This window comes from Mesitornis unicolor, unplaced genomic scaffold (genome assembly GCF_000695765.1).
Source record: "Mesitornis unicolor isolate BGI_N332 unplaced genomic scaffold, ASM69576v1 scaffold18502, whole genome shotgun sequence".
Lineage (NCBI taxonomy): Eukaryota > Metazoa > Chordata > Aves > Mesitornithiformes > Mesitornithidae > Mesitornis > Mesitornis unicolor.
This window is the reverse complement of record NW_010167341.1, coordinates 4090-30317: the sequence shown is the minus strand read 5'-3', so window position 1 is coordinate 30317 and position 26228 is coordinate 4090. Positions and strand designations below refer to the sequence as shown.

General features: G+C 40.9%; 1 protein-coding gene across 1 annotated transcript; it reads right to left on the bottom strand.

The window, feature by feature from the left end:
- Window positions 1-484: 484 nt before the first annotated feature.
- Window positions 485-9176, bottom strand: LOC104535079 (protein FAM188B-like; the record flags this gene model as incomplete). Its single annotated transcript, XM_010178666.1, has 5 exons — window positions 9114-9176; window positions 7408-7527; window positions 5733-5941; window positions 1956-2214; window positions 485-903 (listed from the first exon to the last, which is right to left on the bottom strand). Coding segments are annotated over exons 1-5 (1070 nt in total), but the record flags the coding sequence as incomplete, so codon positions are not given.
- Window positions 9177-26228: the final 17052 nt, after the last annotated feature.

The window sequence follows — 26228 nt, the reverse complement described above, 5'->3', positions numbered from 1 at the left end:
AAAAAACCTGTATATTTGGAGCTCACAGAAGGAGGCCCTTCTAAATATCAATGTGAAGCAATAAAAATAAATCTGAGCTAACTTTTGAGTAAAATACTTTGAGACACAAGAGCTGTGTAGCTGCAGCATCATTGTGCATAGGAAGGTTAATTTGGCTTAGCATAATACTGCAAGGACGCAGGCTGTCTTGCTTTAAAGACATACAACAGTGTCTCTACATGGTACAGCACTGTGCTGGTAGCTAAACCAGCCTGTTTAGGCATGACCCTAGCACCCCTAGAGTCTCTGCACTGACCAAGAAAGGAGTCTTGAGTGGTTTGGGGTGTCAGAAGTTAGTAAATTAAATCTTAAAACTTCTCTGCCTTCCAGCATCTTCACATCTTCCAGCTACTTCCCCTCAGTGAAATCAAAAGGCGTCATCACTCCTAGTCCTCCATCAGATTTCCTCAACATTTTAGTGTAATATCTTTATAAATATTCTTACCTGTGGCCCGACAACCGACTCTCATTTTTCTTGAGGGTTCTTTCTCTCTTTTCTCTTCCAGACACTGAATGTCTGTGAGGGACACTCACTTTAAGGCTTTTTTCATTGCTGTCTGCACCAAAGCTTGGCACTGATTTTCTTTCTTCGGTCTTGGTCCTCTCTCCTTCGGGCAGCAGTTTGGCAACAGAGTCCTCTGTATCTCTGGGCACATTTCTTAGTTTTTCAGAGGCTGAACTTGCATGTGAGCTTGCCATAGTCTTTGATGCAAACTCCGTATTTCCTTGTGTTGAAGATCCCTTGCTTTCTTGAAAATCAGTGCTATGGACACTCAGGTAATTTTCTTCATGGTCTTCACCCTTGATCTGTGATGTGCTGCTTATGCTAGTGGATCGCTTTGAAAGCCTCCTTTTTGGCAGATCCTAGAAACAAGTGCCATTAAAGACATAGATTAAATGTTGGGCATTCTTAAATAAACATGAAAAGCAAAGGAAAGCTCTATCACTTATTTCGGGTCTAAGCAATTTGTTTATTGTTAGGAATCAGGTTATACAGTAAATCTGATTCTTTAAAAAATCATAAGACAAACATACATTTTTAATGAAAATTTGAGCAGTATTAAAGATGCTCTACACCATTTAAAACTGCTTTCTTTTACCTTAGAACATCAACAAAATACCTCCTAAAAGCTTAATTTTGGGGTTTTACCCAACTCAGGAAACCAAGACGTAGAAGACATTTTATTGTGGAAAAATGCCAACTACAAGTATCTACTCTTTATTTCCAAACCAGAGATATTTAGGAAAATCCAACTAAGTCATTTAACTTCCATATTCTCTTCAGTATGATCTAGATGATATGTTTAAAATATTTCATTTTCTCATTATTGCAAGCCTAATTTTATACTGGGAAAGTTCCTGTCTCTATAAAAGCAGCAGGAAGGGGGAAAAAAAAAAAGAGGTAAGAATTTTAGAAATGTGTTTTGAAAACATTTACTGATGGAATATGGTCAGACACCACCAATTTAGAAACATATTTCTAACTGAAAGTAATTTTCAGTTTCAAATTGCTACTAGAAAAAAACCAGAGTAAAACAGATACCCATGCCGAAGAAAACCTTGAAAACTCTAGATACTGCTAAGGTAAAAAAAAGCAGTCTTCCTAGGAAAATGGAAAACCCCATCTTGTCAAGAGACAGCAAGAATGGAAAAGAGTTATAAAGAACTTCTATAACCAAAGACCACAGACATGCAGGGGGTAGTTGCCTGTAGCGGTTGTATCTGAAACAGTTCGAATTTCGGAATTAACCAGAACCACTTCCTCAACTTATTTATTCCCACTTATTTTCATACTGTGGATTTAATGGATTTGCATGCAGAAATCATTTTAATATTATTTGCAAGTGACTTTATCACAGCAGGTTAGATATAAAATCCATGACCAAGCCAAATATTTCCTAAGTGTTGGAAATCACCTCTGGTGAACTCGCTACTGGTCCAGCCATCATTCCTCTGACAATGAGACCAGTCCTGGCCCTTGGCTTCTCCTTCACTGTGGATTTCAACTCCTCAGAAATTATTGCTGCTTTTAAATCATCTCGATTATCTTTGGACTTCTTATCCCCATCAGAGGGTAAGTGGTTGTTGTGGATTGTCCCTGTGTGGCATTTTTCACTTTTGTGTTGATGTTTTCTGGATGGAGGGATTTTATCTTGTGGATTCTCAACATCGCATCTACAAGGAAGAAAAAGGCAAAACTTCAAAGATCAAAATAATGCACATGAAATCAATGAAAACATCTGCTGGGTCAATTAAAGCACTGTTGTCAAATTAAGTTACGCCGTAGCTAGCCATGGTAGTCAAATACAACCACTTTTCACTTAAACATCCATAGGTAGGTCTTTAGGACATTATTTCAATATCATTATTATGTGTCACAGTTGGTTATAATACATGTAACACTTTAATCTTATCCTTACTTATTTTGATATGTATAATACCATAACAAAAAGCAAACTATATGTCATACCAGGCAGGTCCTAAGGTACCACCAGCAGTTCCCATTCCTTCTCCATCTGCTTGGTTGAAAGTTTGAAAACTTGTTAATACTTTTACGAACATTCTCTGATATCATATAACTTTGACTCTACTGACCCCTTTCACCCTTTGTTCAAATGTAGAACATCTATTTTAGTTCAAAAAGAGAGGTATTTCTGTATTTCGGCTTCTGCTTGATAGTAGTTTGCTACACTGCTGTCAGTTGACCTCTTCCATATGCTTCAGCCTGATTCTCCAGGTAGCAGCACAAGGCATTGCTGACTGCATATAATATATATAATGCTATAAACAAGCTTTTCTGAAATGCAAGTGAGATTCATCCAGATCTGTGACTCCGATTGTAAAATACCATATGCATTTCTTTCTTGACAATATATTTCAACAAATCATGTTCTTACTAAAAAAAGTCATCTTTTCAGCCTGTAAGAAATCTGATTTTCTAATTCAAGACTGATTTTCTTCCTCAGGATCTGTTTCACTGTCTGTATTACATCAGACCATTGTCAAATGGAAGTTCTTTTATTGAGTAGGTCCCATTTCACTGAGACTTCTTTTATGTCACTTGATAAGTTTATGTTCTGTGTAACCTGAAAATGTCAGTCTTCTTTATGATAATTGTCTGAACTAGTTTTTCACTCTAGGATTTTATTCTCTGACCTATTTCATAGCAAAGCAATTCCATGAGTTGAAGCATCTTGTACCACAAGAGCATTCATTTTATTTAACCAGTTAATTTTGAAGTAGTGTGTTTTGTGTTGTGAAGACACGTTGCTTATGTAAACTGAAGGGAGGAAGACCAGTCTCAGGGAGCACTGGGAAATCCGAGGACTGTTACTCCTGACCTAGGACCACGTAACACCTCAGTGCCAAAGGGGATAGCTTAGAGACTGTTTTAACAGTTACAGACATTCAAAAAAACTTCAAAAGCTAAGTTAAAAGGAAAGAAGACTCTTTTAATAATGAACCAGTGAAGAGAAACTAATTACACTCTCCACTCCTGAAAGCGCTGTTAAAAATTATCCAGGTAGTTGAAATTAAAACTACTTTCAGGCAATGGCTAGTTGATCTGTTAATGCCTGATTTTGCCTTGCCCGGAGGGGATGGAAAGGACTAGGAGGATCACAGAGCTGCGCTTTGCCAAGGTGTTTCCTCTCACTGGTTCATTTTGTGGGTTGAAATAGGACGTGGCTGAACCCAACTGGCAACCTGCCCACCACAGCCCTTGTTATGGCAGCTTTGCAGCCTCTTCCTGTGGCCATGCAGTGGAAACGCAAACTGCACGTCTGGGACAAGACCCAACCCAAGGAATAACGAAGTGTGTCTGAGGGTCAGATTCTCAGCTGGTTTTGAAAAAAAGATCAGGTACAAATACTGATCTGTATCAGGACAGGCCCCAAAGCCCACATTCCCCCATCACATCCAGTGGATCTATTTGCACCTCCACCTTCCTCACACCTTCAACTAACTTCAGCCTCCCTCATCTCAGGAAGGCGTAGCCAGTGAGTTTGGTGCATATGAAGCCATGAAAATTGGTAAAAAATCACACAGGATTCAGATGGAAACCTCCAAATCAATACAGGATTTTGCCCTCTCCAGTGCTGGTAGCTTTCAGTGTGTGGCTGGGCAATGTTTCCAAGCTCATACACGCAAAAGGTTGGGCATTTCTGGCTTTCACTTTTCAATTTACTTTTAATCTGCCAATTTTGGCTCCTCTCACCACAGTGGCTGGGGCAGCGAAGGAGAACACTTCGCCCTTTGAGGGACGCTGCCCGCGTCATGTTGGCAAGGGGCCCCCTTCCTCACAGCAGTGCACCAGTCCTCATCCTCTCCCGTCGCCGTATGGGATTTTACTTTGCCTCTTTGCATTTGTGCGTTCACATGTTTGTATAATGAACATATATTGGGGGGGGGGGGGTGTCCACATCCATAGAGAGGGAATCGCCTCAAAAACCACACTGCGCATGTCTTTCCTGTCAGTGGACGACCAAAACCATAGAGTGCCCGCCAGTGTAAAGCAGAGCGGCCCCATAACGTCCCACTTCCTGAGCCCTGACGGTCACTCTGGGCCGGCAGCCAAGCACTCGCTTTGCAGTTTCCCCCGCGGCGGGAAGGGAAGCGCTCGGCTGCCCACGCGCATGCGCACCGCGGGCTATGAGCTGTGGGGCGAGGGCGGTGTCGCCATTTTACTGAGGGGTCGACAGGGGGTGTGTGGGGGTTGTGAATTTCTGTGTAGGATAAAGGTTTTTTTTGTAGTAAGAAAAGTCTGCAGGCATTGGAGAGGTTCGTAAAGGGAATGGGACAACTTGCAGTGTAAGGGGGAGAAAATGAGGCAGGTATGAGCTCTGAGGCACCATAAGGTGGGACAGTATCAGGAGGAGAGAAGATCACTGACAACATGCTATAAGCTCCTGTATCTGAAAAAGAGGAGCAGTTAATTCTTTTGTACTATCTCTTTTTCAAGTGTCACTTCTCAGCTGGTAGCATCACCTTAAAAATTCTTGGCTTTCTTCCCCTGTAAGAAAGGTCTTACTGGGGTTTTGCAGGCACTGATGCTCAAACGTAGCTACTTTGAGCATGCTGTGTTTAGAATGAAGAATAAAATTAGATTAATTCCCTGAGAATCAAGGCTGGGAAGGTGAATTACTCTTTTGTGCCCATTTAAAAAGGTTTCTATTGAAGCACAGAGCTGTTACTCCACCTTCGGGCACTAATAAATGCATTTGAAAGACTCAATTACATGCTGTTTTCAGGTATTTTGCAAGATGGAAATAACTGAACCTACACTGTTTGTAACAATACTGAATTTAAGATAGTATGTATTGCTTTTGACTATGTAAGGCTTGAATATTCCTGTAGTGTGAGTGCAGGTGGTTAGTTTCTCAGCAGAATATGCTTCAATTTGAGTATTTCCAATTTACAAGGCATAAAAGCTCAGATTGCTATGTGTTTCAGTGACTGAAAGATGTAATAGATTATCAATCTTCAAAATTGGTAAGAAATAAAGAGCATTTTTGAAGGGTGGCTTGCATAGGAGATATTAATATGGAAATTTAAGCTTTGTATTACTAGGACAACTAATAAAAGGTAGTGTAGCTGCAGGTATAAAGAATAAAACTTTTAACATTATTTCCCTTATTTAATTTAAAAAAAAAATAGTGACTACATGGGGCAAAGAGAAAGAAAGAAGGCTGTACCTGTGGGCTTGAGTTTCCCTTTCATCAAGCATAACGGCACTGCCACGCAGGTGATCTTCATCCGATAAGTTGGGTGGATGAGAAGTTGAGCTCTTACTTTGAGGAGCTGAGAGAGCAGAGCTTGAACTGGTGCTTCTGGAAGTCCCACGGTGCTCGAGGAAGTAATTAGTAATAATTTCAAGAAGTGTTTTCAGTGGGTTCTCCTTTGCCTATCCAAAAAGAAAAAGAAAGTTCCTGGTGACTGTTCAGCTCTTTGTTAGTCTTGCTGCAGCCTAAAACACGATGTTCTTTTTACACTGTGCAGTATCACACACAGAATCGCTTGGTTGGAAAAGACCTCTGAGATCATCACGTCCAACCATTCCTGTCTACCCACTAAACCATATCCTTAAGTACCTCGTCTACCCGCTCTTTAAATACATCCATGGATGGTGACTCCACCACCTCCCTGGGCAGCCTGTTTCAGCCTCTGACGACCCTCTCAGTAAAGAACTTCCTCCTTATCTCTAACCTGAACCTCCCTTGGCACAGCTTAGTGCCATTTCCCCTTGTTCTATCCTCCATCACCTGGGAGAAGAGACCAGCACCCACCTCTCTACAACCTCCCTTGAGGCAGTTGTAGGTGGTGATGAGGTCTCCATCTGAACTGTTTCTAGAGATACCTGCTTATGGATTTACCCTGGATGTGACTGTGAACAATACAGAAAGGTTGAAGATGTCAGTTTGGGAATGTCAAGAGCTCAAGGGTGTTGGTGTGTTAAATGAAGTAAGCATTGATATAGAAGAAACAACCCGTTACAGTCATTTCTTATTCTCATTTTAGCTAAACATTCCAAAGTATGGTAACTGTGCTATAACACATCTTTTTTAATGTTACCAGGTCAACTTCAGAAGCATGTAGAATGAATTGCAAGTATTTTTAGTGCCTAACTTCAGTATTTGTGGTTTATTTTATCAGAATTTGGTGGGAAGCATGGATTATTGAACTCTGTGCATGTGCTTGGGATAACTAAAGTATAGGGCAACACCCCACCCCACTTGTTACATTGTTTTTCAACAGTACTCTGGAAAATGTGTTCCTGTGTACATGAACATTTTAAAAACAAAAACAAAAAACCACCACAGAACTTAAGGGCTTCAGTAAAAAAGCTACAATGTCGCCTACAGTGATGCAACTACACTGGGAGATTTTTTTGAAGTGACTTATTACTGGATAATCTCGTGCTGCTTAGCAAAAGCATTGTGGGGCTTTAAGTCATGAGTGGACAGGACTGAGTCTAGGAACTAAATCAAAAATATCCACTGATGTCCCTGACATCAAATGTTGCTGTTTATACTGCATTTCAAAGAGTGATAAATGCTACAAGTATAATTTCACCTGCTGTGTCTTAGACTCAAATAGAAATGGGCAGGCAGGGGTACCTCCAAAATTGAAGATTCTAGCCATAATTATGGAAAAGGTGCTGAAGTGAGTAACTGCTCCTGGTTTATTGGAGTTTGCACTTTGTAATAGGTTCATGGACTGCCAGATTCTCAGCTGTGTCCCACGAGCTGCAGTCTCCCTAGAGGTTAAGATCTCCTTTCCTCAGGAACTGTCACTGTCCACAGCAACGTGGGATCCCTCGTTTCCTGGGATCTGATGCCACATTTTGGGGAGCATGATCTGTTTCCTTACCTTGTTCTGTTTGTACAAGGAGTGCAGGTGCAGGACATTTCGAAGTTCACTCCTGTTGTTGATGCTAAGTGCAGAACGTGGAAGCTCTCGGTCCATGGTAGCGATGGTTTTCTTCAAACCCTGAGAAGGAAAAGTGGCAGATTTCAGAGTACTTGAGACAGTACAACTTACAAAGCTTTTATTTTTGACTTTGTTGGATGTAATATGAAACTTCTGGATACATTAAAATGGCAGTAATTAGTAACAAGCTAACCCTTAGAACCTGTAATTTAATGACACAGTCTTTCTGTGTTTGTTTTTTCCATCAGGATGTGATACAGCTTTTCATAAATGTGATTTATGTGATTATTTGTGTAATTACCAAGGCCGAATGTCAGGTGTACTCTGGCTCTCAAGTGGTTTAGAACAGGTTTCAAACCACTATTTTGAGAGAGAAAGTCCCAATTCCTCCTATGAAGAGTTATTGTTACAACAAAGGATTTATTTTCTGCAGCTTAATTCTCCGGCTCAGATTTAGGAAACTATGGGCAAGTTGTGGCATATAAATGATCATTATCACAGGTGGCTCTGATGTGTGTTAAAGATTTAGGGGAAGCAGGGGAACACTTGTGCAGGAGCACAAAGGATTAGCAGTGCACCTTGTTTTGACTCCATAGTATGAAATAGATGCAGCAAGTCAAGTTTAAGTTATTCTTGTAAGCTATGGTCTGTTTTACCAGCAAGGAATTCCCTTTCTTTTTTTTGTTTTTTTTTTTTTTTCAGTTTTACCTTTAAAGATATCTAGCACCGAAATGTAAATGCTTTTCATTTGAAAAATCTTTGCAATCAGTTGAACTGACAGACTTGAGCCTCTCATACTTCTGGCAGTAAATGGCAGATAATGAATTCTGCATCTGAAATTCTGCTGGCAACTGTTTCAACTTTGTTCACAAACATTGAAAATGTGCATTTGGAGACTGGAGGCAAAACAGATGAAGAAAAATGAGGTTTGTGTAGCTCTTAATAAGACAGCAGCTGTTTAATTTCTGATACAAGCTAACATTCCTGGCACTGGGGGACTGACTGGGCCGGACATCAGCAATATTTGGATTGACCATAAATAGAAAGTTTTAGCTACTTTCACCTGGAAATGTGAAGGTGCCTTTTGCTCTGCTCAGTCCCACACTCCCCACACCTACATACAGTACAACGTTTCCTTTACAGCTTTAAGTTTGTGAAAAGTATAATTACCTCTCTCCTTCCCCTCTCCCTGTCCCCTTCCCCTCAGATAAAGCTGCTGTGTGCCAAGCTGTTACTGAAAACTGGAGGAAAAACCTCATTACTGGTTTTCTTTTTTTAAAGTATTTATCCTGCGAAGTTGTGTAAGCCTCTTGTAAACACAAGGACAACAACAAGATAGGTATTAACGAGAAAAAAGCCTGAAACTTTGTTTCTTGATTTAATACTGATTTAATGTTGCAGGCACGTGTGGGTAAAAATCCGGCTTTCCACTCAAGGAGGAAGCTGCCGTCCATATTCAGCAATAAAGAGGCATTGTGGGAAATGTAGTGCGGATCCTCACCCGAGAGGTTTGTTACAGTTCAGCTCTAGCAGCTTTAAGGCTGGAAGAAGTCCCCCCATCCCAGCAATCCTCAATCTTTTACCACCTAACATTTTTCATGGGTCATTCTCATTTGTACTAGCTGGAGAAAATCGAGACAAGTTACCTTTCTACTGAGAAATTCTCTCACCAGTGATGCAGCCACTTCTTCCACAAAGGAGTTGTCCATTTTTTAGCCCAAAGTGTGCTTAGAGGGCGTATTCTGTACTTCATCTAACAAATCATTCAACTCTGCCGACATCGCAGCTCTTCGGTGCGGCTTTTTGAACCGCAGCGGTCCTGAAGCAGCGGCCGCGCTGTGTGCAGTCCAGTTGCTGGAGGGACGTTGCTGTGGAGACCATGTCATCAGAAGCAGGGAGAACTCCACCCCCTGGGAAGGAAGCCGATCATAGCCTTAAAACTGAAAGAGCTTGTGGTACAACGCTGCAGCAAGCATCTCGGTAATTGCTTTAAGGAATACAATTCGAGAAAGGAATTTTTAAATTTGAAAGATGGGGCAATGTTCTGATTTTTTTTTTTTTCAAATAAGCAGTTACTTGCAACCTATGCTACTGCAGCTTTTAACAATGTCTGTTTCTTCAGTAACATTGCACTGTTATATAAAGCAGAAACAAAAAGTGGTTGTTAAATTAAATGTAATCTCTTATACTGGCAACGTCTAAGATGGCAGCATTAATCAATTAAATTTTTCAGATTGCAGCTACATCATGAGCCAGTAATACAAAGGCAGGGACTCTGGTGAGTCACACTTTGGGCTTGGGGACCTGATTTAGGTTGGAGAGGACATCCAGAGGTCGTGTATTCCAGCACCCTGCTCAAAGCAGAGTATTGTCCTAGGATGGAGATTCCGCAGTCTGGGCAACTCTTCCCATATTTGACCACTTTTCCTTAACAAGTTAAAATTTCCCTTGCTGGAGTTTCAGGCTGTTTCCTCTTACCCCTGTAATGTCCCCTCTGAGATGAGTTTGCTTCAAATGTTTCTGTTGACCTGGCTTCAACCCACATATTTCTTCCCAGTTACCAGGGATGCCCAGCCTCGTGACAATAAACGTACTATAGAGACCAGTAGTGGGGATCATACTGGCATTGTGATTGAACTGCATATTGCGCTTGCTATATTTTGCTCAGTGTAGCTTACGTTTGTATTGTGGTGGGGGTATATTTTATATCACTCTGCTAAATCAGAAATCTCATGTAACATCAAGTATCTTCAAATAAGTACATTGGATATTAAATATTATACTCTCCACGTGTGGAAACCTGGTCAGAAGGGGTTGAATTCTGACAGGCTCTTGGAGAGCTTGAGGAAATGACATTTTGCAAAAGTTTTGGTTAATTTTTCCGTATGTCTTTTGGGGACGTTTGGGGAAAAGAAAATAGCCTTGTGGTAGACCTTAACTATCTTGTGTCCTCAGGATATTGGGGGAGGTAATTTGCCAGAGATCCAGAAAATTGGACGTGCAAAGGGCCTGGCTGTTTGTTACTGTTTGCTGTACTGGTTGTCTGATGTGAGTTAACTTGCTGGCATTTTACCTTGTGCTAGAACATGATGCAGCATGCGAAAGAATGCTTGCCATGGTGTAAGTGCCTCTGTCTCCCCCCTTCATTCCAGGCAACTGTATTCCAAAATGAAAGTAGAGCATAACTTTGGTAACAATTTAGCAGTAAAGCTGCTATCCCATGGGTCTGGATTAAAAACAGGGAGATCACACACCAACTACCATCATAGGCAAAACAGAGCCAACTTGGGGAAGTCTAATTTAATTTATTTTCAATTTTAAAAATTGATCATGATGGTGAGAAACAAAACCATAAATATGATCCCCGCACCCCTCCTTCTTCTCAGTCTCAACTTCGGTTCTGCATTCCTGACTCTTCAAAGTCTTCTGCATTGAGTGATGCAGATGGGATGGGGAATAGGGGTTGCAGTCAGTCAAGAACAGCTTCTCTACACCGCTCCTTCCTCTTCACACCTTTCCCCTGCTTTGGCATGGGATTCCTGGTGGGCTGCAGTGTGGTTATCTGCTCTGGCATGGTCTCCTCCATGGACTGCAGAGCCTGAAGCACACCCTACCCCTTCTTCACTGTCCTTGGTGTCTGGAGGGTTGTTTCTCACACTTTTTTCATTATCCCTCACACTCTGCAGCAGAACAGGTTTCCCTTTCTTAAATATGCTTTCACAGGGGCACCACCACCTTTGCTAATGGGCCCAGCTGCTTTCCTACAGTCAGCCCATTATGGAGCCATCTGGAACCAGCACTGTCCAGCATGGGGCAGACCCTGGTCTCTTGTCACAGAGACCACCACTGCAGCCACTTCCCACCCTCCTGCTACCATAGTTTCTGCTCACAAGCTGATCCCATATGGACCTGGTTTTGCAGAGCAGGAAGAACTCCTGAATTTCGGAAAGATGGGGGTGGAAAGAGAGGTAGGAAACTGGTATTGATCAGGTCAGGGTAACAGAAAGCAGAAGGAAGTCCTGCAGATGTCAGTGTAGTGAGAAGCTGCACGAAGCCTGTGGAGAAAGTTACTTAAAGAGGCTGGGTGGCGTGCAGGGGGGAAATCTAGGCACATATAGTGACATACAAAGATAGTGTGATAAAATACAATGAGAAAGCTCTGGTCTTAAGAGCTTCTGAGTATCTAGCAGTCTTTTACCCTCTATTTCTCTTAGAAAAGATGGATACTGTTAAGCATTTACAAAATCTACAGTACTACTTACCTGTAACCAGCGTTTAATACCTCTGTTTATTTACAGGAGAGATGACAGCTCTTAGTAGTTCGTTTTCGTAAGCTGAAATGTGCCAGGAGTGCCCTCTGGTGCCCATGGATGCGTATTGCAGCACCGAGAATAGCATTTGATGCAGCTGCTGGTTTCAGCACAGAGAAGGTGACTTTGGTACCCTCTGTACCATCTGACTGTTGTTGTTCCTCTCCATCGCAGCGGTAGTGTTCTCAAGGTTTTATTTAACGCTTAGTAGTAAAAGTAGGTTGATTGCAACTTGGCAATGGGATTACATGAGGTGGTGATGCAGGGTTTGGTTTTCCCTGGAGTAGCTCTTAGGGTACTCCTAACTGGATACTCACTTGTGTTGTGGTTTACGGTCTTGCAAGGACACAGGGAGCTATCTTAGATGGGTTACAAACAGAAACAGATCAGGAAACTGCACTTCTCATTTCCTGAGCTGAGATTCCTACTCTGTGAGATTCCTTTTCTGCAATGTCTTCAGCATGATTTTTGGTTGAGTAAGAGTGTCTGCCAGGGTGTGATGCTGTTGAGGCACGGGGGTGCCTGGCCACCATCCATATAGTCCTATAAACTTGGTTATCTTCAGCTGCCAGGTCAGTGGCAGCCTGCCCTAGTACAGCAAGTCCAGTTTGGCAGTGGGATACTGTGTAGCCCACAGACGGACCACCAACTTCCAATGATTTAACTGAGCTCTAACCTTCCCGCTATGCACTTAACTACTTCTTTCTTAAGCCATCAGCTGTATCCCACCTGCTCCAGTTTGCAGACCTCTCCACAGCTGCTGCAGAGAGGCTCCTGAGGCTGTCAACCACAAATTTCCCAAATATTCTTGATCTCTGAGCAAAGGGCTGCTGTGCAGTCACACTTGGGAACTGGCACTTCAGGTCTGTTAATCAGCAGTAACTGGGGCTGCCTTACAGGCTTCTGGTTTTAATTAATCATTAACTCACGAATGTCACTATCCCAGCTTCAGGATCCCAGTCGGTGACAATCATGGTAGACGCTTTGAGCTCACTGACTGTTGCATAGCAGCTGGGGTGTCATTTATGTTGGCCAGTTCAGCACCACTAACTGCTGAATATCCACAGTCTAGAAACCTTCTCTGGTTAGGGGCTGAGGGAGATGCTGTCAGTAATGTGAGTGACAGTTTCAGGAATCCAGAAACTGTGAGGTCTGGAAAGACTTCTTAAAATATTGTTTGAACATTATGGTGTCTGTAAATACCATTATTTTCCAGAATGACTAATGTACAATGAGTAGAATAAATCTGGCTTTGTAAAGCACCTGGAGTTAGCTGACATCTTTTTGGTACGGAATTTGGATTACAGTAAAGTCTGCTATCAATGCAAAGTAATTAGAACAAATTATGTATTGCTTGTATAATTGCACACAATTATGTATGTGCTGCAGTTTGTTGACTTCCCTTGTTCTCTGCTCTGTGAAAAACATAATTACACTTAAGACTGATGTTTTATATGCTGTTTAAATTACCTTTATTCTTCTAGTTAATGTTCCTGTGTTTATTGTAAAAATGCAGAACATTTAATTGTATGTTAAAGGAGAAAGTGAAATGTATTAACTTTTTCTGAACAAAAAGGCCTTTTTGTAAATAAGTGTTTTGGAGAGTGACTGATTGCACAGGAAAGGACTTGACTGGTATTTAGAGTGCTAAACAAGAAAGCTGGTTGAGCTCCTTGTTCCCACGGCAGTTCTTAGATCCACTGTTTTTTACTTTTTATGTTGCCTGTCTTTTTTCCAGCCCTTAGCTCAATCAGAGGTGCAGGGAAATAATGAATTAAAGACATGAGAAAGAAACAGATGACTCAGAGCTCCATATATGCATGTGGCTGCAGAACAGAGACACACTGAGCCAGGACAGTAGTTAGGAATAAAGTTTAGTGAAGAGATGGGACAGACTGCAATGACCAGGTGCAGAAGTACAAACATACTGACCAGCCCTGGCTAGCACACTTCTAGCCCCCTCTAACTCCATACTCCTCAGCATCCCTGATCCAAGCCCAAGGAAAGCAGCGAATCTCCCAGAACTGGGAAGTGTTTTTTTGTCATCTGACTCTGGAGCTCTCTACATTAAGATGCCAGACCTCAAGGTAGGGGCTCTGAGATGATTTGGAGTCCTGGTCACACATGATGTTGGCAGCTGTACCAGCCTGCTCTAGAGAAGTGGTTTGATTCCTGGCCACTTACTGAAATGTTCTTGGAAGGAGGATGAAACTGCTCTTTGAGATTTCATGGGAGATCTCAGGTTTTTCAAAATTTATTTATTTTATTTAATAGTTGTCTAGGCTTATTGATAAAGTAAAAGTCAGGTATCTGGTCCTCTTCCTGCTGAGATAGCAAGTCCTATCACTGATACAAGTTCTCCTTGGTTTTACCTCAGGGATAACCTTTGTCTAAATGTCACAGGTGTGGGTTTCTCTATGGAAATGCCAAGTGTTTGTGTGTGTTCTCGATCGTTTGAGACCTTTGGAGGAAGGAGTGTGTATGGACAGTGCAGCTGTACCTGAGTGGGTTTAAAGAAGTTTTCTGGATGGCATGGCTTGACTGACTTGACCAGAATCTGTGGTGAATCAGTTTCCTTTCTGCTTAAAAAAAACCAAAAAACACCCACAAAAATAAAAAACCCAAACCAAAAACCCCACACAAAAAACTCCAAACAAAAGCTCACATAGAAAAACCTCAAAACCCCCCAAACTCCCAAAACTAAAATAATAACACCCCTCCCAAAAAAATCACTACTGTATGTATCTATGATCTTACCCTACAATTTAAATCTCCTTTCTTTATATCTGCTAATGTAATGGATTGATCTGTGCATGTCTGCATTATGTAGATACAATTTTCTGTCCTTTGTGATTCATGTTTCTTATTCACATGAATAATTGTCTTTCCTTGTTCTCTACATTTTTTTTCAGGAGAAATTCTTTCATGCAACAGTATTTGAAATGCTACACTAAGCATTAAATTAACCTTGGATTGGAGACATAGATCAGCAATGTTGTATTAGGAAAAGATTTCTATTAAATAATTGACAGATTCTTTTAAAGCAGTGCTTAGGATCTTGAAGGCTATGACACCCACTTCAATTTATAGAATTTAGGTTTGATCAAAATTATGCATTTAGCTTGAACTTGCCTCAGTGCAGGTATTAATTAGAAAAAATCATTTCAGTTCTGCAGTTGTACATTTTATTTAAAAATGTCAGATTGTGTTGACTCTAGAGTTGCTGTGAACAGGAATATAGGAAATTACTGCTGATAAGCTAGAAAAAAAATATTAAAATATGTAGTGTGAAGCAGTATTGCACAAAGAAACTTGAAAGGCTTTTGAAATGCCCCCGTGGTGGTTGCTCTAGGAAGCAGGGTACTGCACTTTGATCATCACCTGGAGGTGGTCAGCAAGTTTCTGAGCATCGATGCTCTCTGGTCATGTCCTGGATGTGGTACCTTCCTTCCAACCCTGAGGCAAAGCAACTTATTAATGAGAAGTTATTTCCAAATACAAATATATCATGTCCATGGGATTCCCTTTACCCACATACTGACTGATAATGCTCACACATTTCCAGCAGCCTATTGAGGTTGCATTTCCTTTTATGAATCTGTACCAGTTCTTTGCAAATAGAGTGTATTTGTGCATATGCTCAAAATTTATTCTTTATTATGGACTCTGCCACTGCCAAGGAGGTCACTCCTGAGCCCATAATTCTAAGATACCTTCTGGAGCCCTTCTTGTAGGTGGGAATTGTGTAAGCAGTGCTGCAGGCAGAGCAGATGTTTGTAAGGGTGGGCAGCATGTTTTTGCCAGCAGTTTTACAGATTCATATTTGAGAGTCTGCTGCCCAGTTCTGGTGGTTTATTGTCAGTTTGGTCCAGTATTTTGTGTGTATTGAAGCTGATTCACTATAAAGAATGTCAGAGATGTGGGGATCTTCCCAAGGTCTTCATCAGAAGAGCACAGTACAAGAAATTCACTGAGTGTTTTGCCTACCCCTGAGTGCTCCTATTACACTTTCTTCATCAAGCGGTCCTGCTGATTTGAGTATCCATTGTAAGGTGCTGATTGAATTTCCACGCTCTTAATTTCTTGCTTACATTTGACCTGTAGTGTTGCATGGCTTTTTTGTTCTCTGCATGTGGCCAAGTTTTTAATTTCTTTAAATTCTGACCTTTTTCTTCTGACAGCCTTCTTTAGTCCCTGTTGAGGAAAGCAAGAATTAATTGGGTTGTTTTTTTCTCCTTTTTTCCCTTTTGGTCAATGTTTTATTTGGGTTTCTAATCCAGTATTCTGTTTTTAAATTGTTTGTAGGTTTGATTGTTCCTGCTTTGGGGGCTCTTCTTTTCATCCTTTTCTTGACTAATAGCCCTATTCTTATCTTATATTGTTCCTTATCTTCATGTTTTTATTTAGTGCTTTCTTCACTTACCTGCTCTTTTCTGTAGTAACCTAATTGTGCTGTGATCACCGCTAAAGAACAGCTCTTCCCGTGATTCCACTTGAACTTGTTCCCAAGCACCACTTGTGTCTAAATCCAAAATAGCATCTCATGTGGATTCCTATATAGGCTCTTCTAGGAGTTTTTGTTTCTGACTCTCATCCTGATGAACCACTGACCCATCTGTCTGTAGGAAATTTAACTCCACCTGTTGCTACCAGTCCAAAATGTATAGTTTCTGTACTCAGTATTTACCCATCGCTGTCATTGCCCTCATGGGGTTCAGTAGTGTCCAGTTCCTGTTTTAAACTGGAATTAGATTATGGGATTCCTAACCTCAAGAGTTCTTCCATGCTCCACTTTTCCTATAGCATCTTCATGCTGTTCCCCTACAAACATCTATAATTCTTTAAATATATTGAAACACACCCACCCGTACCTGTGGCTCTGTTTCTCTTGCAAAGTTGGTTACTTAGCATTAGTTGTTGCACTGTTTGAAAGAGTCTCTTTTCACTGAGTCTTAGGGATGTCTGTTGCTATTGGGGTGGTCATTAGATATCAAACATTTCATTTGACCCCCTCCCAGCAGGTCTCTGAATTCAGTGATTTGACCAGAGCACATCTGCCTTACTGAGGCTGCTGTAGTCCCAGCCCTGGGCTCAGGAAGGGGAACCCAGTGCTCCATGCAGTCCCATCTTAGGGACATGGTCTAGTGGCAGACTTAGGACTGGTTTCAATGATCTTAAAGGTCTTTTCCAACCAAAACCATTCTATGATCTTTCCTCATGGGCTCCTGTGTAGGTCAAGACCTCTTCCATTCATGTAGAACATCACCATTGCACTGACTTAACTTTCCTGGTCTGCACTGCTGGGCCACCTGCTATGCTAACCAGTTAGTCTCTGCTTGCACACCCCATCCCTTTTGTATTTGTGGATGTAAGTTAAGTAATAATCCTGAGGGAAGCCTGCTCTGTCATCTCCTTCCATACAACCGAGTATCTGTAATTTAAATAGGAAATAAGTATCATCTCGTTGCCTGTGTTTATCAGAACTATCTTCCTTTAACTGTTAGAAATCAAAGATAGAAATTACTGGAAGAGTAGAACAATAACAGCAAGAAATTTTGGAAAGCTTTTCAAGGATGAGATGTAAATTCTGATGTTTTAAAGCTGTTACACTGCTTTTCTGCTCAGGATGACTGCTGTAAATCCGTGCTGCAAAAATTAGCCTATCAAAAATGAAAACATGTAGAATGCACTCTTAAGAAAAAGCACGCTGACATACCACCCTCTGAACGCGTCGGTATTAACGTAGCTTTCTGCTGTTCGTTGACTGAAACCAACAGAATCTGCCTGGTCCACAAGTGGGTTCTGTTCATCTTGCTATTAACAAGTATATTAAATCAAAAGGTGTGCTTTAATAACTGTCTTCTTGGAAATGGTTTGGATTCTTCCAATGTGGTTTGCCTAATGTTTTCTTTAAAACTTTTCTGATGTGGAATTGACAAGCTGTTTCATTTTGTAAAAAGAAAATGCACACACCGTGCTTTTTTCAGCATTCTTCACTCCCCATCAATTTAAGGCAGATTGGGAACTTCATAAAAACCTTTCTTTCTGTACTGCATGGTAGCCTTGGCTGTTTCTCTAAAGGTCTGTGAAGTTCTGGGTATTTCAGAATTACAAACATAGAGCAAGTAAACACAGAGATGCCAGACACAGTTTGAAATACAGTAATGCAATCCTTTGTATAGCTCATGAAGTGTGAGTCGTGGCGTTGTTTAAATTTGAAACTTCATCCATCTTTTTGTCTTGCTTCTCTGAAAAAAGTACTGGTTTAATGGGAAACTCAGTTTTCTGTTTTAGAAAAGGTATGAAACACAGGTAAGAGTTAATTTCCTTAGAAGCACACTAATGAAAGCAAACAATACGTACTTTTCTACCACTGAGTTTCATAATTGCATCTGAGGTCTTGAGAGTAAGCAGCTGTGTACCTTTTAATATTGTTGTAATATTTCATATAAGAATGTGATGGATGCCTTGTTCTTCACCGGCCCCATTGTTAAGAGACTGTGGGATATCCTGGAGCATACCTCACTGTTGACTATACGGGTGTGTGTAATGGCATTTGTATCTTCTGGGTACGATGCTGCTATTAGTGTCCTAATACCAGGCTGTCACACTGCTGCGAATACTGCATTTTAAATAGTTAAAAACTAATTTAGCCAAAATCTCTGGGACTATTTTCTAATGCAAGGTGTTAAACAGCAGGAGTCAGAGACAGTAGTCTTACTTTAGTGCTTGGAAAATAGTTATAAACAAATCCTCATCATTATCCTGTTGGAAATACGGAAGCAATACAGCTTACCAGCAGGACTGTACTTGGAGCATCCATGCAGCATCTGATAACAGTAGGCTTTGTTGCTCATTCTTTGTGCAACTCTTGCATGGTAGATGACAGCCTATTTTTCTTGTATTCTCCACCTTCTATTTCATCCTGTCTTGCTGGGTAACTGTCCTGATGTCTGCTGAGATTCTATTTGTTGCCCTATAATTTATAAAGCAAGAGAAGAGAGAAAACACAGAGGTCATGGAGGGATGCCTTTCGTATTGGCCAAACTCTCTTTGCTGCAGTCTCTTGTAGATTACTTTACTTGAGCCAAACTTTTTTCCTTTTTGTGATATGCATTCTTTGTTTGCCGGAGCAGTTGTGTGGGCATAGAAGTCCTCCTGAGCCCATACTACCATGGAAACAAGCTCCGCTGTGATACTGTGGTAACTTAGATGGCTTGCTTAGGATCCTGAAAGTGTGAAGCTCTTGTACAGTGTTTGCAAGGGCCCGTTAGAAAGTGCATTACATGGAAACATTGCCCATTTTTCTTGGCTATGTAAACAAGCACATAACAATAGCAATCCCTCTGGTACATACGAGGTGATATTCATGTAGGTGGCTGCTGTATTCTCAGTATTTGCATCTTTCCCACCACTTTGCAAGATTCTATGTGCTCTCTCTACCCTTTGTAGGAACTGTTCCTACTTTTCTGCATAGAAACACTTTGGTAATGACAATTCTTCCTTTGCTGAGTCCACCTGTCACCATCCAAAAGTCAGTCAGAATAGGGCTACTCTTTGTGTCCAAAAGGAACAGCCATCTCATCTCTCCTAGCAGTGCAGTGCATTAATTGGAGCTGATAATACCTATTTCTGTACAGTAGTCATGGGGCTGCTGTGACCCATGTGCCATTCTGAGCTCAAATCACTCCACTCTGTGGAGGGCACCAGATCTGCTGAACAAATCTATAGATTCTTCCTGGGATTAAGCAACAAGCGGTGAGGGTGCTCTTCCTGCCAAGGCATACTCAGGTATTTGTAAAGGATTTCCTCTTCTGGGATCGCATCAAGGGAGGAATGACAGTGGAAGAGGGCAGCTGATAGAAGGTGATAAGCACAGAGTACCTTAGGGTACCCTAAGACAGCTTACGTGAGCTCCTAACAGCACCCGTGGGAACACCAATAGCACTCATATAAACAGGAACATAGATGACTCATTGTCTTTACCCTTCTCCATCAGATCTGGACTGATGTTCACTAGTGAAAAGGCATTTATGTGCCTTGCCTCTCTAGATTGACAAGCACACCATGTTGGCAAGTCTCTCAAATATTATCACAGGCTCTCGTCTAATACCCATGCCTGGACTTTGTGCAAGGACCTTCACAAGTTGTCAGCTGAGAGCTTGAGCTTTACCAGAAGGGATCTTCTACTCACAAGCTAGTCCAACCTGAAGTTTGTTAGCAAATCTCACTCAACGTGCTCACAGAATTCATGATCCCTGGTGTTGCTTGCACTGAGACCTACAGACCCCAGTTACTGATATTTAAATCATCCTCAGACATGGAGAACAGTGAGATCTCACACAAATAATTTAGATTAGGATTTAACGAGAAAAAAGGGTAAACCGTGGTGGCCAAACACAGGATCAGTCAGACAAGGGAACTGACCTGCTTAAACATGGCCACATTTATTCCCCTTCTCTCCATTCTTCCATGCTTTTCCTTTCCCCATGAACTTTGATCTCTTCCCTTCTCCACTCCTACATCTGAACAACTCAGCCTTAATTGTCTTTTCCCTTTTTGTCATGGCTTTACTATATTTACATCCAAATTTGGGATTTCTGACACTGTTACCTAGGTCATCTGGGCCTTATGTGACGAGTGTCAGGTGGAAGGAGCCGGGCTCTTCTCTGTGATGTCAAATGACAGGACAGGGGACAGTGGGTGCAAGCTCGAGCATAGGAAGTTCAACCTGAACATAAAGAAAAACTTCTTTAATGTGAGGGTGACAGAGCACTGGAACAGGCTGCCCAGAGAGCTTGTGGAGTCTCCTTCTCTGGAGACATTCAAAGCCCTGGACGTGTTCCTGTGTGACCTGGTCTGGTGATCCTGCTCTGGCAGGGGTTGGGCTGGATGATTTTTTCAAGGTCTCTTACAACTCCTAATATTCTGTGATAGTCTATGACATTACCTGGGTCCTGTTTGCCTTGTAAGATGCTGGTGCCCAAGTGGTCCCTCTGATTACCTCTGGAATTTGGCCATATCTCACATAACCCCTGCTTCATCATGCATGAAATCCAGCCATCCTGGACAGTGCTAAGTATCTTTTTCTTCAGCTTTTCACCCTGTTATTTATGTTCAGCAGTTTCTAGTGTTGTGTCCAGTAGGTTTTCATGGTCTGTTCAGTTGACTAAACCTCAAATGAGTGCCCAATCATCCACTTACAGACTTTACAGAAACGCTGTAGGTTCAGTGGCTCGCATATTTTTTTCTACAAAGTTCTGCCTTTCAAAGATCCAGAGAAGCTGATACGCTTTGTGGGAAGATTTCACTGCTTCTGAATTATCTTTAGCAACAGCAATATGACTTGACTGTGTGGAAAATAAAGAGTATATTTCATTATTTAAATAGGAATTGGCACTGTTGTTGGGATAGTAATTAACTCAAGACCACTAGTACACAAAAATATGCTTTGGCACACAGACTGAGAAATAAATTGCAGAATAAAATTACAGAAACAAAATACATCCTCTGGCTGTCAAGACAGATTTCAAACATCCTTTTTCTCTTTTCAGATTTTTTTCCCTTCAGATGCAACCTGTTTAATGCAAGAATATGAATCAAAAGAGTACAGGAGATGTTTCATTTTTCTGTGCATATTATTGTCAGCAGAAATGATTGTTGCCTTGACTCTATCGTGCTTTTGCTTGCTTTTGTGGATTCTCTAGGGCTTTCTCTCCAGACTAGTATTTGTCTTATATCTCCTCTCTAAAACCAAGTTGTCACTTGCAGAACCCAGTTGTTCTGACTGAGACTGAAAGATTGAAACAAAAGATTTTGAGTTGAAATTGAGATACTTTTTCTTTTTCTTTTTTTTAAATTGTATTTTTTCCTCTGGGAGACAATTTGAGGAAGGGGTTGAAAAGAAGATGGAGCACCCAGAAGGACACCATAGCATCTTTAAAGCTGTTAAGAATAAACAGAAATGCTCTACTTCCTTTAGTTTTGCCCTCAAATGTATCGGTCCATCTCAAGCTTTTCCTCCTGCTGTGTGTTTGCAGCCGTATTTTACTTCAGGTATAAATTGATCACCATCAGCTCATACTAAGTTGTTGCTATTCCGTTTCTTTTAAACACAGTGACACTGACGCATTGGCATGGTCAAGCAGTTTTCTTCTTGGTGTCAGCCTAATGTCCTAATTCTTCTAAGGGAAAATATCATAAATAACTGCACGTCCTTGGAGCACAGTTTTGTCACGGGGAAATTACCATGTGTGTCCCCCTAAATCTCTGCAGGGTGGCTGTTTGAGAACAATGCTCTGCGTGCTACAAAACACTCTTTTCTTCCCCTAAAATGTGCAACCAGCTTTTAACTATTAAGGAATTCACCTGCTGTGGGCAACACGTTCACTGGGGTTTTTCACAGCACTGAGGAAACTGCTGAAGGTTTTATATCCGTCCTTGAAAAGCTCTTTCCTACTGTAGTTTTCAAAGGCTTCTTTTGTAGTTTTCAAAGACTTGACGTCTCATTCCTTCCCTTTTCTCCCGCAATTTGCAGACATTGAGCACTTCTGTTGAAATTGGAGTGTGTGCCATCCAGCTCCTCATGGTATTTTCTGTCCTCCTGCTCCCAGGCAGCCCAAAAAGGATCACGTTGCCAATTTACAGGTGATGGATATTGCTTCGCAAAAAACCCTGTGTCTGTTTTCTTTTTCCTCTAAACTGGAGTGAATCATCATTAATGGCATCAAACTGTGTGCTTGAAATGTTTTATTTTGGAATTAGAAAACAAAAAGGTGGGAAGAAGAGAAAAAATTAGAAAGGCAGCATGGAGCTGCGTGCAGGCTGTATTTATGTAAATGGACCGCTTTCTGAAAACCAGGTCATGAATTAATTGGGATTTCTTATAAATCCCATGTGAAATGCTTCAAATTTTTAAGTATTGCTTCTTTCCCCTCTCCTTTCTTCTGTCTTGTGCTCTCCATGATAAATGCTGCAATGCTTATAGTCAGCAAAATAAACAGTAATTTACTGCTTTGACCTTAATTGATTAACTGACTTCAAAATGCACGTCAAAACTTTTGATTTCGTTCAGTTTGTCGTAAAATGAGAGATCCAAAGGAGTTAAGCATTTGTTAAATACTAACAAAAGAAATCAGAGTTTACGCAAGTAATTTTTGGCTTTAATCTGGAAAAGGCAGACAAGTGAAATGATTGATGAAAATGCTCAGGATGACATGAAGGAATTTTTAGTTCCTCACTGCAGTCTTACTTCAAAACACTAGGGCGAGCTCGTGATTCATGGTTTGTTTTTTAACAGCTGCTTGTTTGGAGAGCCGAGCCTCTTCATGTTCTCCTAACCATAAATAAAAGATAAACTTTGAACAAAATATTGCCTTTTACTCCATATTGTAGCAAAATTTATTTTGGCTATTTGAAGTTGAAATGCAATTTAATTCAAGACTTAAATGACAGTCTCAATAACGAATTTGCAAAACTCTGATTTTTATGTAACCTCATCTACTGCTCTTCAAAACACTTTCACTTTTGTTGTTGTTTTTTTGGCCAGTAACAGTTCCAGGTGTTTGGGAGCCCATTTGACATAGGCTTTTTTTTCCGTTAGGTTTTTTTATTATGCATTTTTGGAATATTTTCACTGCCGTAGTGGTCCCAACTATTCTAAATTTCCGTTGCGGTCTTCAGGAGCATTTGTGTAAATGAACCACAAGCAGTAGTAGCATTTCCGTTCCTTGATTGGATGAGCAGTTCTGGCATGAATAACATGCTTGTGTGTGTACAGATATAGTCCTTGGAGCCTCAAATATGCACCCATGAGATCCTGAAACTAATTTCTTTTAAGTAGTTCTGCTAAAAAAGGAATGCTTGGGTATTTGCTGAGAGCCAATGTAAAAGGATGTCTGTCTCAAGCTCCTGCAGGAATTCAAACCTCATTGCATTTGTTACGCTGTAACTTGAATCAATTCCAGTCCAGCAGCTTACAAACTTGTTTGGGTTTGTACCCAGACTGTGTGAAAAATTCAGTTTATTGAGATCTGCGGAAACTGCACAGTAATTGAAAATGGTTAGCATTTGGATTGAAAAATGAGGCTGAATTTAGCCATAGGTTTGCAGGCATTTACTCTGAGTCATCTGTGTATGCCTATGTTAAGAACAATCCTGTGTTTTCCATGGCTGCTGTCCAGGCCATTTTTTCAGTCCTCAGCATTGCTACCATCAGATACAAGGCAACTGAACTGTATATTTGCACCACAACCCTGGATTATGGCTAATGCCCAAATGGTCTTGTTAAATATGTTTTGATTCAGAATTGGATTAACCAATCCAGACCCTACTACAGGGTTTGGAGTCCAACTTTTGGAGGTAATTCCATAATTTGGAGTGCCAACAGGATAAAATAGTGTTTGGGTTTTTTTAGACTACATCTATCCAGGTCATAACTTACTTCTTATTATCAAAAGAAGGTGCAAGAAAATCTGCAGTGGACAGGTCTGACAAATCCTTAAGCATTCTTAAATACACTTTTAATGGCACCCAGCAGACCTCACTTTGATTGGATTCTGTCTTATATTAACAACAGTTCTGATGGTGGGGAAACGCGTCCATGACTAAAAGAGTTTCAGAACAAAGATTTGCAGAAATTTGCAGGAATGGGTTTAGTGAAGTCCATGAGTGGCAAGTGTTTTGAGTGGGAGAAGAAGAAAGTTACAGCTCGTCTGCGTCTCAAATGCATCAGCTGGGTCTACACAGGTCTTGCTGCACAAATGAGCCTCAAGAAGAGCTCATGAGTTTGGATGTTGCCATTTTACCAGTAGCTTCCCCATGTTTTAAATCAGATTGAGAAAGCCCACTGTATCTTTAGCTTTCAGCAAATAGAGGCTTCACAGAACTGGGCTGTAAGTGCAGGAGGTCAGAGCATAATACCCCGTACTTGCTTCCAAAGAGGTGTCTATAATCGTTTTATCTTCTCCTATTGTGTGTGGATGTTCTCAAAATTTAATCCTTTGTTTATTGAGACCTAAGCCCTTCTAATGTTTATGCATGAGCAATTATCTGTTTGCTCCAGCATGGGTAAGAGGCTATAAGGTGACAGTTGTTGCTAACATATCTTTGAATGTCAGTGCTTTTGATTGCTCTGTTTTTCGGGGCGTTTGTTTCCCTCTAACAATGCTGTTCCCTTTTTGAACAACTGTTCTCATTAGTGTCATGTTGTTTAGCAATAATGTCTGATTGTTAGAGCCTCTGCTTTCCCCCACCATTTATCCAGATGTGAGGGGAGGTTTTGTTTGTGCTACGTGGTTGTTTAGTGGAAACCTTCATAGAAGTGGTGGTGGATTGGAAAATGGAGTAGGGATTAAATAATTGATTAGAACAAGAACATTAAATTGAAATTAGGCACAGTGAAATTCAGGAAAACATGGGGGAAGTAAAAATGATTTTTAATTGAGATTTTATAGGAAAAGTAAGGCCAAATCTTTTCACTTCAGACACTCTGTAACTTACCGTTAACCTACAATTAAAACTTGGATATGTTAAGAGTGTTCATCTTCTACAATATCAAACTTGTACTTTGATTCCAATGTCAGCTTTGTTCTTCCCTCCTGTAACAGACAGTCCCTGAACCTTGAATCTCTTTCAAAATTCAGAGGTATTTAAAATTTGGATTTTAAATGTTTTGTGCCGGAGGGCTGTTCCTACTTTACATGTTCATCTAATTTGAATGAAGACCTTGAGGTCTGTCCAGCCATCAAAGGTATTGGAATTTGCTGTTCTGGAGAAACATTAAAATTTTTCACTGGGGGAAGGGAAATGTAAAATACCAATGGAAATTGTATTTTGCCTTTCCAGCAGCCCTAGCAAGCACTTATCATTCCGTTTCCTTTCTTACTGAGGGCATGCCTGCAATATTAGAAGCTTGTTATAAATTACAACTGGCCATAAGGTAGCTTTGAAACATTTGTGGCTCTGCAATATTCCTGTGCTCTCTTTAGGATCATCACTCAAATTTTTTCAAAAATATCTGCGATCTTATGTTCATGTTTTTGATAGAAGCTAATTATAGATACTAAAACTAGCTGAAGTGGAGGGTTTTATTTTTTAGGTTTTTCTGTGGAGGCAAAAAGCCAAGATCATCATTACAAGGTTGCACAGTTTGTTGCCTGCGTAGGCCTGGGGAGCAGATGGAGGGAGGTATAGGGGCTCTCTGGAGTAGAACTGGCTGGGAAACGGTACATCTGCCTTGTGAAGAACGGGGACGTGTTGAAATATGTGTGGATGCTAGCGTGGAGCTGGGCATGGTGCTTCCGCGATAGATGGGGAGAAAATCAGCCTTTCTGCTACAGCAGACTTGCTGCTGAAGACAAGCTCTCAGTGATGACAGATGCTTTGTTCGCAGTAGGACTTGAGCCTAGGTGTTGTCCTCTCTGAGTGATATAACACCGGGAGGGGGAATAA